Below are 17,009 nucleotides of genomic sequence, written 5' to 3' on the forward strand. Positions count from 1 at the left end.
AACACCACATGACAAACACAAGTTGTCAAGGCATTCACCCTGCATCCCTCAAAGTAAAAAATATGAATTTCCCTTTGGCTACTGGAGTCAAAAAGAAAATTTTTATAGATGTTTTCTGTACAATGATATGGTGTTTTTAGTATGGTTTTGGAAGTGAATTTTGCTATTTACCCACTTTCTTCTTCAAATATTTTGGTTTTACTGCAGAGCCTCCAGCAATCTTTTGCTTTCTGGTTAGAAATGTTTGATAGAAATGATTCCCTGTAGAAACAGGCTTGGGGGGATCCTCATCACCTCTACTCAGGTTTCTCTGTTCCTTAACATTCATAATTTTTTCACATTAGTGTCCACTCCTGTCTGCTTTGATGGATATAACCTTTGGCTTATTTTTAGTACAACTGCCTGACCATATCCCCTTTCCACCATCTAATACATATACAGTAATTTGGGGACAGGTTGTAAGAATGCATGTTTGTTTCTTCTAATATGTTATTCCTCTTTAAGGGAAGAAACATAGAAGCAATTGCTTTTATCCAGAACTTATCAAGTATCTAATGAAAAGCAAATTCAGAAATGTTGCAATGAGGAAGCTAAGAGCCAAATGAACAGACTGTTACCAAACAATTTATGAGGGAGCCCAGAGACACACAAACTGACTGATTGCATAAAACTCCAAAGCTGCAAATCTAATCCTTGGTATTCTAGAAAATACAAGCATCTGTTGAGAGGCAGAAGAGTCAACTTATGCTCATTTCTGGATGCAAAAAGTTTAAAGTTCTTACACACGTGGTAACTGTGAAGTTACAATGGTATCTGTGAAGTTGTTAAGAAATACATACACGTTATAGTAAAAACAAAAGAAAAAGAAGAAAATGTTATCAATATTAATTAATAACAAAGAACTGGAGATTTGGAGAGATGGTTTACAAACCAAATAACATGAGCTTGGATTCCCAGAACTCACACAAAAGCCAGACACAGTAATGTAAATGTCTATATTCCCAGGGTAGCCCAAGTAGAAGATGAGAGACAGAGACAGGAATACTGCAAGGGGAATACCACAACAACTTGTTTTTGTCATGTGGTGTTCAGCCAGATATAGTAATAATTACAGAGAAATAGAAAGCAATGAAACAGAACCTGTCATGGTACTGGTATTTTAAAAAGGAATACACTTGCTTGGAATATGCAGTCTTGAACAAGAGAGACCATATCTCCAACAAGGTAGTAGAAAAGCCTGAAGGACTGATGCCTGAAATTGTCCTCTGACCTCCATTTACATCGACTTATGAATGCACAGAAGCAATACACACAGTTAGAGATAGGGAAAGAGGGAAGCAGAGAAGGAGGGGAAGGATAGGAGGAGGAGGAAAAGAAGAAATAATTCTTAGTAGAATTGTACATTGATGGCATATTTTAATGAACATTACACACACACACACACACACACACACACACACACACACACACACACAAGCATACACACCCTTAGGGCTTTGTTGCATTGCATTGTTAAACTCAAAACTTCATCATTTTCTATAGTTATATTTGGTGTGTGTGTATGTGTGTATGAGAGAATGCATGTGTGTGTTATGGATTTAATAATAGCTTAGCTGAACAAAACTCAAGATGTCAGCACAGTCCTGATAAAGGGCAAGAACCTAGAACTACACAAGAGCATTGGGTTTAAGAGGACAATAGCACATGGTTCTCAAGACATGGGTTGCAGAGATTAACTTGAAGTTCACTGATTAGGAGCTGAGATTTCAGAGAGAAAGCAAAATAAAACACATTCAAGGAATCAGACAGCAAACTGTTAACAATTACACTATGGGGCCTGAAGAAATTGGACAATTGCTTTCAAGTCGATTGTTTCCAACCCCTAAGTTCCTGCCAGGAAAAATATCAACAAATGATGAGATAGGCAATGTCTTGTTGGTTTTACTTAGCAATTCTCAGGAAATCAGGGGATAATGCCAATCCTCAAAAGGGAGAATAACTAGCAGGGCATGGTGGTCCATGCCTGTAATCCTAGCTCTCAGGGAGGCAGATGCAGGTGGATCTCTGTGAGTTTGAGACCAGCCTGACCTACCTACAAAGAGAGTTCAGAGCAGCTAAGACTACACAGAGAAGTCCTGTCTTGAAAAAAAAAAAAAAAAGGGAGGGGGGAGAATAGTTAATGGGGGGGAGGGTGGGACCGGGAGGGGAGGAGGGAGGGGCTTATGGGGGGATACAAAATGAATAAAGTGTAACTAATAAAAGTTAAAAAAAAATAAAAATTAAAATTAAAGAAAAAAAAAAGAAATGGAAAGCTCCAGAGTCACCAAACTAAATGAGGGCCTGGGAACTTGCCAGCATGCATTGTAAGAGAGGACAGAACAGCAGCTGTGAGGTAGAGGGGACCCACAATCCAGGAGAAAAGACACCGACAGGGTATCAGCCAGGAAACAATGGAAATGATAGGCCTCCTTGTGTTCTCTTTGAAAAGACTTTTATATGTGTGTTAGCTGTGACACTGAGAGGTGGTGTGAGAGAGAGAGGCTAATGAGATAATAAAGGTGCTCATTAACAAAGAGCTTCAGAAGAAAAGAAAGACAATCATAACATTAGAATGTTAGCTAGGGCCAAGCATTTGTTCCATTTTCTTCACAGCAGCCACCTCAGCTTGTAGAATAGGAACCAATGCCTTCTGCACACTGTGTAAATATTTGTAAAATGAATCAGTTCACAAGTGATCTTCCATTGTTCTCAGTAAATGATATTACAAAGTCATATTAGTGTAAACGCTGAATACTCATTTTACCAAATAATGTGATAGAGTTTTACCGGGAAATTGAAAAATGGGGAAGGGTGTGTGGTGCGCAGGAGAAAGAGACAAATCTCAGTCATTTTTCTGCAGTCACATATAGTTATTATGTTGAGAAAGTTAAGGATTAGAAAGATGGTGCATTATGAAGAGGAAATCTCTGCAAAATTTAGGAGCCTCTAAGAGCAGAGCTGGGTTGTGGGGCATGGAGAGGAGACCATTGCTCTATGCTGGCCAGCTGGCCAACTGGCCAGCTGTGTGTGTATGTTTTAAGCCCTGTGGTGTTGTGTTAAGTAGGGGTTTCAAAGAAGAGGATGCTGAGTCCGTATTTTATATATGAGAAGTTTTAGAGGCAGGGCCATTAGCATCAGGGTAGAAGGCAGAAGTCCATTTATGTGTGGCTGCAGCAAAGTTTCCAACAGACCCTGAGGACTTTAGGGAGATTTTTGGCGTGAGGCCCTTTGTGGTGGTCCAGAGCTGAGATGGAGGCAGAGACTTTATGTATCTCCAGTTTTACTACCCATCACTTTGAACATGTACCACCCACAGGGAGAGACTTGAGCTTGGGCAAATGACTTCTTTAGTCAGAGCAGTCTTAGTGATGGACTCAGGTAAGACCTATGAGCCAGCCAACACTTGGAGCCTCTGAAGGGACGGATAGCATTTCATTTTATTTCATGGACTGTGTGGGAGCTATTTACTGTGTGCATGTACTTTTTTTTTTTTTTAAAGTAAAATTAAACCAGTAGGATTTGCTGAAGAAGGCTAACCAGGACATTGTGAGTTTGAGGCCAGCCTCGGCTACAGATTTTAGCTGGTGGTGGTGGGCAACACCTTTAATTCCAGCATTCAGGAGGTAGAGGGAGGCAAATCTTTAAGTTCCAGACCAGCCTGGTTTACAGAGTTGGTTCTAGGACATCTAAGGCTACACAGAGAAACCCTCTTTCAACACCAAACAAAACAAAAACAGAAACAAAAAGCAACAAAAAGAATACTGGCTGATTTTGTAATCCTCTAGGAAAAAGAATGCTTTTATTTTATTTGTTGTTTTCCAAAGTCAGATACTTTATGAGCTACTCCATATTTGCGGAGCTAATTATTCTGTCTTTTTTTATTATTTCACTTAAGTACCTGACTCAACTAGCCCTTCAACTAATGATGCTATTCAGAGGTTTAATTAAAATTCCATTTAAAATTGAAGCTACATGTGGCACCTCAGCTATAACTTTTATAACCTCCTAAACTCAACTTTGGAAGCACAACATTTTCTAAATCAGATTACGGCACTCTCCACCTAAGCTAATGAATTTGCCATTTATCAGTAGACACACATGCTGTGATAGTTGTCCTATTATGGCCCATCTTCCCAACCAGGCCCCACCAGGCAGTCCATTTCAGTGCTAAAGCTAGCAATAATTTACCCATCATTCTTTTTTGGAATAAGTACCAGGAATAAGATAATACTTTATATGATATATTCCTGAGCACACACACACACGCACACACACACACACACACACACACACACACACACACACACATACACCACAAGTATTTTAAAGGCTTGAACCCAGCCAGGATATAGAAATAATTTTATGTAGGGAGGTTGAAGGCAATGAACTTAGTTCATCCTGTCTTTTGCAAAAATTGTCATGGAAAACAATTTTATAGGTTACATCTATGATTCATGCAGGCAGAGCCTGAACAAAAACAAAAGAACATTACAAGAATGTAAACAGGTGCTAAGAAAAACAAAACAAAACAAAACAAAACAGGACATATAGACACAGATACTGACATCTAATATTTCAGACCTGAAAATAAAAATAGCAATACTAAAGGAAAGACATAAACCATCAAATAAAGGAGAACAACAATGAAAACCCCTTAGAGGTCAGTTCTGTTTAGTAAAAACTATTTTCTTTGTCCTTGTTCATTTCTCTTTCATGAAAGCCACTTTCAAATGTCATCCCTTCCCCCTTGCCAATAGATCACACATTCTCTAACAGGATAGATAGGGTAGTAAGTTACTAATAATGATAATAATAATAATGAGAAATGGCCCTGGAGATATATTTCATGTGCTTTGCTCTCTCCTTGTCTTTCTTCAGCAGCATAGTTTCCCAGCCACTGGGGCATTAATCATTGGAACAGCAGCTCCAAGATAAAGGCTGTGTGAAATTTCATTGTGCATTACAGAATGAGTTGTGGGTTCACGAGTATGTGTCTCTCTCGGTATCTGGGAGGAGGGTATGGAAAGGCAGAGCAGAAAAATCTGTCATTCCTTATATTTATACTGTTCAAGACGGTCAGGACCGGTTCCTGATTGTTACTGTGGATTAAAATCATTCACGTCCTTCTGCTTCCATTGGAGGTCAACTCTGAGAATGGGGGATAAATATTGTGAACAAGTTAAAATTCTTTCCTCTTTTTTTTTCCCCTACCTGTCTTGAGGGTATGCAGCAGAGTGAGGGGCAAGAAGAGGGGGGCATCAAGAACCAGGGACAGCATTGTCTGATGGGACACTTTTTTCTTTGTTAATTCTTCTTTGGAAAGCTATTTGTTCACTTATCTACTACTTTTAATGAATGAGATTTTCTGTCTTGAAGAGCCCTGAACTATGTTTGGGGAGAAGACTTTGATTGGATGCGTGAACAGATGCTGCGGCTACTCATGAAGAAACTTGGATTATCTCTAAGATCTTGCCCCATAAACTGAGCAGCATGGAATAAATCCTCTGGGAGCTTGTGCAGAATCTCTGGCAAGACTCCATCCCAAATGATATGCTTCAAGAAGACCACCAAGCGTGTTGTATGATGTTAAACTTAGGAAGTGTTATTTTCCATAAAATATGCAAATATACCCAAGCATCCTCTCTTCTCTCTATCTTTTTTCTGTCTTGTTAGTTCTTGTTCTCTTTGTGTCTCTGTGTGTCTCTCTGTCTCTGTTTCTGTATTTCTTTCACACAGTGGAGGTGTGAGAGTAGGGAGGGAGGAAAAACTAGAGAGAGAGAGGGAGGGAGATGCTTAACCAGACAGGGTGAGAGAAAGAAGAGGTTTCATTATGTATACAAGTCAATCAAATTCCTATCCAGCAATTCTTTCTGTGACTGTGACACTCTGCAAACAGGGTGTATATAATTCTCCAACCTTTTCATCCCAGGTTGATGATGAGAAAAATCAAGGGGAATCTTATTTCTCCATTTAGCTAACAATAGCAGCTCTCAAGACATGAAGGCTTTAATTAGAAGGTTTCAAAAGGCAAGGCTTGTCATAACAATACTGGTATGTTTCTAATTTCTGCAGTCATTCAAACAGGCACCAGGAATGTAGGAAGAACATCCCACCCTCCCACTGTCTTGTCACAGCCAGAATGTAACTACCTATATTGAAGCCTGGCTACTGGCAACTACTTTTTGGAGATTTTTTTTCACATGGGATGCATTTTTCAGAGACAAACAACTAAAACCAATTCCTGGACCTCAGCTCAAATTAGAATCAATGATTATTTCTCATGACCCAAGAAACATTTATTAGGTTGGGTATCTTTTAGATAGAAGTGGCTATCGTTGACTGCCTTTGGACAAGCTCTAAGCAAAGGAATGAAATTATTATGTTAATTAAATCAAAGACATGTTTAAGCATGGCTAGGACTACTGAATGAGATACTAGCTTAAGCTACGCAATTTAACGCAGTATCCTCAAAACTCAGCTTTTAATGTAAAGCTCTTTTACTATAATACTCAATCTAACTAGAGCGCCTTGATCGGAGATATAGCTTAAGTGACAGCAGGGTATCAATCATAGGCCACAGGGTAAGGAGTCTGGCTTTGGTCTTGGCTGACTAGCCAGTTAGGTTGCAAATATCACCATTATCCTTAAAACCACTTGTAGATGGTCACATTTGGGTATCCAAGACCTGAACCAGTTCTCTGCAATAGGATCTAGCACTTTATCTGTAGTTAGGGTGGAAAAGCTATCACACTGCAGTGGTAGAGACAGGCATGTCTACACTCCCATGAGAATATTTAAGCTTCCAGCCTGTCTGCTGCCAGGACCTCCTAGAAAGGCTCTTTATGAGACAAGACATCTCTCTGGGAAGTGCCTGTCCCAGACCTTGAAAGTAATGTATTAAAGGAAGGATGAAAGGAAATCAAACTCCATTCTTTTCCTTGGGCTATGAATCCTGGGAACATATAAGTCTTTAAGCTTGAAGGCACACTAGCAGCATTTCCCCCTTCAACTCTTTCTCTCTCTGTCTCTCTTACTCTTTCCCCCTCTCTGTCTCTCTTGTCTTTCTCTTTCATTCTCTCTCTCTTTCGTTAGAACTATGCAACTCCAGAAAGAAACTGTCACTGGAGACCAGGAAATGAGTAAATTGGAGTTCAATTTCATTCCCTCCAAATTATGCTCAGAAAGGGGAAGGAAAGTATCTATGTGAGGGCAAGCAGAACACAAGAGATATTTCCTGGCTGGCAGCTACAGTCTAATTAGACTGACAAATCTTCAGCGCCTTCCCCAGTTATGAGGCTTGGCAGGAAAGGAAGGAGCCTGGAGCCACACATTATGTAAGTCTGTTAATCAATATTAGCTGAGCCCTGATCCTAAAAATAAACTTTCCCAGGGGGTTTTGTTGTCTAGTGGTAAAAGGAAGGGAGCAGAAACTGTGGATTGCTTATCTTGTTTCTATCAAGCCCATGGCAGCTGGGAAAAGGGAAAGTGAACCAGAGGGGATAAATCTCTGGGCAAGTATAATCATTCTTGATTCACGCTGTGATCATGAGGTGGTCAAGGCCTGGTAGATCTGGTTTACATCCCAAGCTGAGAGGAACGGATTATTCAAAGAAGGCGGAAAATAGTTGGTGACCTCTCTAGAACCTAAAAAAAAAATCCCACTGATGATGGTGGGCTGTAAAGCTGAGTGTTATGCACTTTACTGAACAGTGGGAAATTCCTGAACTTTCATCATTTTGACCTACAGAAATTGCAATTTCACATACTTTAAACTAATAGTTTCTCTATGTGTCCTAACAGCTCAGCTAAGCCAACCTCTATTCAAACATATGGACATTTCCGGTAGACTTCTATCCTCATTGTTGAGGCCGTAAGAGGTCCTAGTCATGATGGCTTATGTGGGTATACACCACACAGTGCTTGTGCTGATGGAACCCTCAGGAGGCCTACACTCAGTTAGGGTCTGGGGGTCTGGGGGAGTCTCTTAAGTGGAGACGGGATACTAGTGTGAAATTCTTCAATAAACATGCACGAATGCCTTCCCATGATCGTATCTGTTACTCTCATTGAAACAAAAGGAAAGGAACACTTATGACCCTAAGGCCATAGTGAAACAGGCAGAAAGGTTACTGACCTACCTTTATGCTCATAGCAAAGTAACTGGAAAAAATGAGTCCTCAACTCAGAAGTCTGGTGGCAAATCCTACAATCTTTACTTCAACATACTGGAATCACACATGATGTGTATCAGCAACTTGTTTTTTTTCTACATCATTTTCAGTATCAAGTGTGAAGTGTGTTCCTAACCTTCTATCACCTAAAACTTAGGAACCCAAAGGAGGAATTTCCACATATGTACTGTTGCAAAGTCTGAAAACTGAGAGCTCCTTTCTTTCAAAGGTGGTTCCCGTTCAATCGTCACCATTATGATGCTGGAGATAAGAATGAGATCTCATTCTTTCATTCCCCTGTTTATTAGGACACTTCCAATCCAGGCTGAGCATCATGACATTTCTGCCAATTATCTGGTGGTACACAGTCTGGCCAATGTCAAGGTGACTTTGCCTAGGCCTATGATACAAAAAGTAGGTTATGAACAGTTTCTTGCTAATAGCTTATAAACAATTCCAAATGGTGATTTCCACAGACACAGTGAGCTCCTTTGTTGCTGACAACTACTAAGACTGGAGGCCAAAGATAAGAGAATTCACATTTATTTTTCTCATTGCAACTATGTTCCTCTTGGCCAGCTCCTCTCTTCCGGGAACAGTTTGGCTGGAGAGACTAAAAGGAGTGGCAGTGGTGAGAGATTCTTGCTGCTTGAATTTTCCTTTAGTCCTGAATGAGGCAGAGAAACTTGAGTGTAGACTGAGGTGAGTTTTTCCATTTTAGAATCTGTCTTCTCTGTGTCATTGTAGGTACCCACCAGTATTGGGGACAGTAAAGGTCCCATGTGGCAATGGGAGGTGTAGTTTGGTGGTAGAGCTCTTGTCTAATTCAAGCAGATTTCTGCCTTTGATCTCTACCACCACCGAAAAGTTTTCACGTAATTAATTACTCAGGGTAATCCTAGATTACACCCACAGGGAACTGAATTCAGTTCACTTCTTTGAGTCCTTTCCAAGATACAGAAGATGAGCTTCATGCTGAGGTCTTCAAATTCTGGAACCCTTGCAAAGTCACGTTTTTTGACTCACAAGACAGCTCACAAGACCTGGAAGAGTGCAGTCACTCTTCCAGACCAAGTCTAATACTATCTCATCTCTGACAGTGTTCTAAGACATATTCCCTACACCAACCTCCCAATAGACACCACTACTCAAAAGTTACTCTGAGAGCCCTCTTGTTTTCTTTAGGTTATTGGCTCCATAATACAAGTAATCTACATTTTTACTTTTTTTGGTAACCATCCAAAGTATGTGAGTATTGGTTGATTTCATGATACAACATATTTTCAAAAGTCTACTAACTCTAAAGTTGGTTTAAGAGAATGAAACAAAAATCCAAGGTTGACAATAAGATGGCGGAGGAGTCTATTCCTGATGTCATACACCTGTGATTTTCCAGAATTAGTTTTAGCCTCAAAATCTTAATTAATTTTAATTAATAAATCTTCATTAATTTTCACCTCTAAACAGATGCTCCTGGATATCTCCCTTCCTGACCCAAAATTTCTAACCTCTGCTCTGAACTATAGCTACTACTATCAATAGAAGCAATCATTGCTCACTCAACTCAGTAGATTATTGCTTGATTTACATACCAAATAATAATAATTGATAATAATAAATTGGTAAAACACTGACAGTCTGACTCTACATCATATACTTAACGTAGTGGTTTTCTTGTTGATGCCATAAAATATCTAATAGAGTAAATTAAGTGAGGAGGAGCACTTTTTTTGGTTCACAGTCCCAGTGTATATCCTGGTGGGGAAGGCATGGCAGCAAGAGAATAAGGCGGCTGGTCACAGTGCATCCACTGTGGAAAGCAGGTGGAAATGAATGCGTGTGTTCAGCTAGCTGTCTCCTTTGTATTCAGCCCCAGGACTCCAGCTATGAGTCCTATGGGTAGGGAGTGGCTCCATACCCACTTAGGGTGTGTCTTTATACCATAGTTAACCTAGAAAATCACCTACATATATTCACATAGTCATTCTAAACATCCTCATGTGTTCCCTGAAATTTGTAAAGGCCTAACAACTTAAAGCACACCTGGGCATGGTATAAATAACACAAGCCCAGTCCAGGCCCAGGCTAAGAGAAATTGATAGCTTCTACTTTATGCCCATTGAAAGGTCTGAGAGCCCCAAAAAGTAGCCACTTTACTAAAGAAGCTACAGAGGAAATTCTGAAATTATTTTTTTTTATTTTTTATTTTTAATTTGTATCATTATCATTTATTACAATTTATTCAATTTGTATCTCAGCTCTGGCTCCCTCCCTTATATCCTCCTAAGCCCACCTTCTCTCCCTCTTCTCCCCCTATGCCCTTCCCCTAGTCCACTGATAGGGGAGGTCCTCCTCCACTTCTCTTTGACTCTAGCTTATCAGGTCTCATCAGGACTGGTTACATTGTCTTCCTCTGTGGCCTGGCAAAGCTGCCTCCTCTAGGGTGAGGTGATCAAAGAGCCAGCCACTGAGTTCATGCCAGAGATAGTCCCTGCTCCCATTACTAGGGACCCCACTTGGAGACTGAGTCTATGGGCTATATCTAAGCCTGGGTTTTTGGTCTTTTCCATGCATTGTGTTTGGTTGGGATATCATTCTCTTCAAACCCCCCCCCCCCCCCAGGGCTCAATTTTTATGACTCTGTTGGTCTCCTGAACACTCCATGGAGAAACACATAGTACGGCTTATCCTAGTCTTTCCAAATTTGATTAATCCAGGTCCAAGGGATGTGACAGAAGAAAGCCACTAGACTGCAGCAGGTGCTTAGTGAACTTCTGGAAACTTTATGAGTGGAAGCAGAATTCCATCGATGAAACCTACATCAATGTATGACTCTGTAAATTACGATATCTAATGACAGAGCTGTTTTTAGCTGTAGAGTTAAAGGAAAAGATGTTGCTTTTAGCAACAGTTCTTTCAGTGTCCTATGATCTGTACAGGATCACTTACCCAGTGTGAGAATAGATTAGACTTTACACCCAGAATGTCTGGCTTGAGTTCATTGTAGTTATATTATAGTTATGCCAGTGGAAAGGACTGTCTTTATACCCTGATTAATGTAGAAGCAGAACAATCCTGCAGTCATTGTACTTACGGTTATTAAGCAGCTACAACATAAAAAATAAAGCCTGTCTTGACTTCTGACTTACTCAGTGCCTTTAGAATATCTACTAAGTACAAGACTTTTATTGAAGATTATTATCGGCCCACCTGTCTTCTTAATGTACACGGTAGCTGGTTTTTCCTCCTAAATTGAGAGGAGCATCTTGAGGCATTCTTTTTAATATGAGGTCAAGATCCACTGCTTGGGCATAATAGCTGTGAGTAATTTAACCTAGACCATGCCATTCACAAGCAATTCTGTGCTCCTATCAGTAACAGACTGATGTATCACAGAGATCAAAGTACCAATTACTTCCAAAAGACTGGAGCATTGGAGAGCTGTATCAACTCAAAAACGATTTGTTCACATTCACACACAGTTAAGAGCAGCACTAAAAGCACTTTACAGTTTTCCTTTGATCTGATGTGAGCACTAGCCAAGGTCCATCAGAGATGAACTCCTCAAAGGAAGTTTTTTCGGCTAATGCTTTAGGGAAGAATCAGGGAAAATTTTTTGAATAGTGACACTTTTGTATTTGTGGTCACACATGCTTAATTGTTTTTCTCCTAGCAGAGTCTCATTTTAGTACAACCATGCTTTAATGATATTATCAAAGAGCAAAAGCAAAGAACAGAACATCACTTCTAAAATGGTCTGCATGTGATTTCATAGAGATGAAAACTGAATGATGGACTGGTGAACATGAAACTTAATCTTTCCTATTTTCTTTTCCTTTTTGAAGTACCTCTTGGAGATCAAAGCTTCATGAGTCCTCTTTATCCAAGAAAATTGGCAGGGTCAGACATTGGATGCATTTGAAGCTGCCTAGTATGTCCAGCATCGAAGACTTGCCCTAAATCTTAGGGTAGGCTTGATGTGCTCTGTAGACTGTACTTAGGCCAGAATGGGCTTGACTATGAAGCTTTCAGGTTCTCATAAAGCATGGTGCAAATTTCTTGTGAATAGCTGGTAAGAAAAAGACACCTAAAATCCTCCACACTACGTCTCTTCAAGCTTGTCTTTATGGAATCCTGTGGCTTCTGTATCCTTGGGCCCAAGTCTAGTCAATTCTGCAAAGCTGCTGGCTTTCCTCCAAGAGTATGTATTTACACACCCGTAAAAACAAAGAATATCAACAGATTTATATCCCATCTTTATAGCCTTAGCGGAAGGGAAAAAAGGGGAAAGCATGTAAAGATCTAATCCAATTTTCTCCAGCCTCTGAAAGAAAAGCAGCTCACCAGAGAAAAGCTGTTGGAGAGGGCTCTCCCAGGCACTTATTGCTCCAAGAGACAACAGAAGCTTAGAATTAAATCAGTGGCAAGTCTTATTCACCTGGAACTCCACCCCTGTCCAGAAGCCTCTGGCTCTCTCAGGTTGTACAAAGAGGTGAGGAATGCAACCAATCTGCTCCCCACCCCCCATGTACTTGCTTGTGAGAAAGAAAAAAAAAAAAAAAAGAACCAAAGACTGGAAATTACCACAAACTGAAGCTATTCCTGAATCCCTGTGTAGCATTAAATCCAATTGTGGTCAGTGAAAAATGTGAAAAATGGAGTGCAGAATCAACTATTCCTATGGAGAAAAAGACATTTGCTCTTCTGCTTCCCACAGAGCTAGCAGAATATACTCTGACAGAAATGAACCAGGTCTGCTAAGACCTGTGCAAACAGAACTGTCCTTTTACTAACAATAAACAGATCTATGCTTGAACTCTAGAGAGTCATAATAGAAATATATATTGCCTTTTATCTTCTTCTCAGTGAGTAGAGTGAGGTGTCAGGAGTTATTGCTCTAATATCAATGAAGAAGTGCTATTTTTCTCTCTCAGGCATGTGGTGCATAGGTATGCAAAGAATAGCACCCATGATTACAGGGCCACTCTGCTAGCCAGGTTCTTAGCAGCCTTTGGAAAACACATAAAATTGGCTGATAGCATCATCAGCACAGAGAGCTTCAGATTGTTTTTAGGAATCATGAAAGAAGATGTCTGGATTTCTGTTCAAGCTCAAAGAAGAGGAGTAAAGGAAGACAACATGCATCTGTACAGCGAAGTCGTGTAACTTAATTCAGGAAGATAAAAAGCACATAGTGAGTTTTAATTAATGATTCACTTTAAGCTCAGAGTGTCCACTGGAATGGATTGAAAGGTGATGTCGGGGGGCTCTACTGAACTCTTGGATCCTGTGTGAAAACTAAGAAGCAGAAGAGACAAGTACTGGCCTGCTTAATTTTACAAATAACTAGGGTAGGGATAATTTCCTTACAAGCATCAGGATGCCTTCTTTGATGCCAAAGCATTTAAGGCTAATAACTCGATTAACCTCATAGCCCCCTACTAACTAGATTTATGAACTGCCAAGGGAGGCAGCTAAGTATTAAGCTTTAGTTTGTATATAATTACTTTCCAGTGAACAAAAAAAAAGCCTTACCACAAAATTAAGAAATTTTGCTTAGCTAAAATAAAACCTTTACAGTTTATAATGTAATCAGTATATTAGTCAAATAAAGTTGTTTTTTTTTTTAAAGATTCCCAAATGACAAGTCATTAATTAGGACTTAATGTCAAACACAAAGACTGTTATTCACCAGGAGTTTTTGAGCTTCTAGTTTCAATTGTCCTTGATTTAATGATACACATTGACCTTAATAATGTGAAATTCATGTTTTACCAAAGCTATCTGGAGGATATGAATAGAATTGAACTAGGGTATAGACTTGCTTATGATAACAAATGCTCATTTTCCTCTTCCCACTTTCAGTTATTTGAAAAGAAAAGGCAATTCAATGAGAGGAGAGGGATGTCTTGTTATAAAAGCATAGTCCATTTTTCATTTTGAATAATAGCTTTCCAGTTTCAGTGATAAATGAAAGGGATAACATGACTTATCTCATGAACTCATGAGTGCCACAGGCTTCTTTAATTCTCTCAGTCATTACTTCCTCTTTCTATAGTCTTAGTGCTCATTACCAGGGGCATCTGCATCTTCATTCGAAGGAGGGCAATTTAAAGTACTTAGCTACCTCGATCACAGCATTAATGTTGCAAAGCCAAGAAAGAAGAACAGTATTACAGGAGAAACGCTTACCTGAATGCTGGCTGTAGAGCGATTCTTGCGGGTGGTGGTAGTAGCCATGGTGGTGGTGGTTTCCATGACAGTGGTAGACATTTCAGGTGGCATGGAGGTTGTCTGTGTTGTTCCTGGGAGTGGTGGAATTTCTCCCACTAGCCGGACACTTCCATTGATTTTAATATTAGGGTTGTTCTCCGCTGCCATGTTCAGTACTTTCAAACCGTCATAATAGAGCCCAGAGAGTTGGCCTTGGAAGAGGCGTCCTTTGTCCTTTCCTCCGATGGCTATTTGCGCCTGGGTGTTGAAGATGGTTAACTGCCGGCCTAGTGGATTAGGTGGAGGAAAGACTATTATTCCCATACATTTCTGCTCCTTGCCTTACCTATTCTATATGGAGTAAGCACCTAAGGAGGTTTCCTTCAACACCAGAAATGGATAAAATGTATAAGAAAAATTCACTACCGACACTGGTGAGTAATTCATGGTAATTACCTCTTCCACTGTCTAGTTAGAATTTCTAAGTTTCCAGAATAACTAAGTCTTTTTATTATTATTATTATTCTAAGGAAGAAGACATCTTGGTTTAAACATGAGCAGTGTTACAGTCTTCTGAGACATACAATTGAGGTTGACAGAAACATCTAGTTTAGATCATGACCAGAATGAATCACAGATGCCTACTGCTCTGATTGAAGCTACAAATTAACATAATGACAACAAAAAAGAATGATATGCGGCAAACAAAACTCAATGAGGTGACGGAGAACATTGAGTTTAAAAATTAGGTTCAGTAATTAAATTAAATTTACTGAAATTAAACTGCAATTAAGAGGCTCAGATTCATTGCATGCTTATAAAAATGGACACTCTAGTAACCAGGAATAGAGTTTTCCATAAATCTTCACAGTGAGAGTGAGTAATATTCTATCAGCATTTGCTATTTAACAAAATCATGATAAATGTATAATTTGGAGGGAGGTATGATCAGTCAATAGATTATTATATAATAAGGGGAAGTGTTTAGACATTGATAGAGTTCCTAGAATGGGAATGGAAATGGGAATGAGGTAATTCTATAATGGTTTTAAAAGGATAAGGGAAGAGTAATAAGAATATATTATGTGTATGAATGACATAGTCAAATACTATAATTAATAAGTAAAAATTAATTTTGATAAGAATATGGGTACTGACAAAGAGAACAACACACAAATTTTCTTGAAAGATGTAGAGACATGATAATAGATTATAAAATATCAATAGTCTTATATCAGGTTTTCTGGTGGGTACCATTTATGCTTTTGTGGATAAAAAACTATTGGAAAATATCATGGCGGAACAGTTTAGAATGGAGCATTCAGCTAACCAGGCTTATTCACAATGATTTCTGCTTATTTTTTAAAGCCAAAGTAGGCCTTTCCTATTGGGTAAAAACAGCTTTTAAAACCTCATTTTAATTTATCATGACAGCAACATGCTAAGGCCTTCCTTCATGTTATCTCTTTAGATTAACTCCATCTGCTTTCCCAGATGGAGTAGAGGAGAAGAAAGGACAGCTATCCATGAAATTAGAAACATTGTTCTGGAGTTTTCTTTAGTTGGTTATCAACAGATCTGCTAATTCTTCATCTAATCACCTATATTATTTTGCTGTATATAACTGTAAAGAATTTTCTACTCATGTCTGCATGTTTAACGCACAGTGGTGCAAGGTAATGGGCTAGATGTCCCATTTGTTTCTTTGGGAGCCATACACTTACTACAATAGAAATAAGATACTAGATACAGAGAATAAATTTTGCTTAACTTCATATCAGCATTTGGAGAAGCTTAGCATACTGATTTAGAAGAAGCCTTTTAGTGAGGAATTTCTAAGGTAAACTTTAGTATTTTAAGCTAGATACCCTCCATGCAAGGTATCTTTTGCATATGCACAACTGTTGCCTAATTATAACACTCTCTCTTTTTTTATCTTTCATCCTCTCTTCCTTCCTCCCTCTCTCTTTTCTATGTAACCTAGCATTAGTGATTAGTTAACGACTGAGTAGCCTTGATTATATATAGAATATTTTATATTCTAATATCCTTGGACTGCTTCATAATGAAAACCACTTATGGTCCTCATCTTCCTTTCCTGGAAAGGCTCATTTTGCCAATACTTAAAAATGAAAAGCAGTCAGCAAAAAATTGAAATTCAAACTGCAATAGGCTGGCTGGAAATGACGGATTGCCTTCATTCTGTTTGCTATAATTCACTCCATAAAGTAGTCATTGCTTATTCAAGAATGACCTAAGAATGAGGAAAGGCATGATATATGTGAGGTCATTAGACTGAAGTGTTGCTTTTCTCTTGGTTATCACTGTTTTGCCAAGGAGATATGACCACTCAGTTCTAAGTGCCCACACACTGGTGGATGAGACAGAGAAGAGACAAAAAGAGACCATCTAAGATTCAGTTTCTTTCCATGATATAGGAAATGTTTGGGTTTCTGTTAGCTTCTTTGTTTGGTAGCCATATGGGTAGGTCTTTTCCCTTTTCTTTTACAACCTTCTCCTAGCCCTCTGCACTTTCCCTAGGTGTTTAGGGCAAGAGCTAGAAGTTTCTTGAGAAGGGGAACACTC

General features: G+C 39.2%; 1 protein-coding gene across 4 annotated transcripts in view; it reads right to left on the bottom strand.

The window, feature by feature from the left end:
• Positions 1 to 17,009, bottom strand: part of Nrxn3 (neurexin 3) — a 1,537,891-nt gene that overhangs the window by 112,273 nt on the left and 1,408,609 nt on the right. For all 4 annotated transcript variants that reach the window (XM_055593211.1, XM_055593213.1, XM_055593214.1 and 1 more), the window contains one exon: positions 14,403 to 14,710. In XM_055593211.1, the coding sequence (XP_055449186.1) occupies positions 14,403 to 14,710 (308 nt within the window). The remainder of the gene's footprint in view (positions 1 to 14,402; positions 14,711 to 17,009) is intronic.

The sequence above is a fragment of the Psammomys obesus genome, unplaced genomic scaffold (genome assembly GCF_907164565.1).
Source record: "Psammomys obesus unplaced genomic scaffold, mPsaObe1.curated_primary_1811, whole genome shotgun sequence".
In the NCBI taxonomy this organism is placed as follows: domain Eukaryota; kingdom Metazoa; phylum Chordata; class Mammalia; order Rodentia; family Muridae; genus Psammomys; species Psammomys obesus.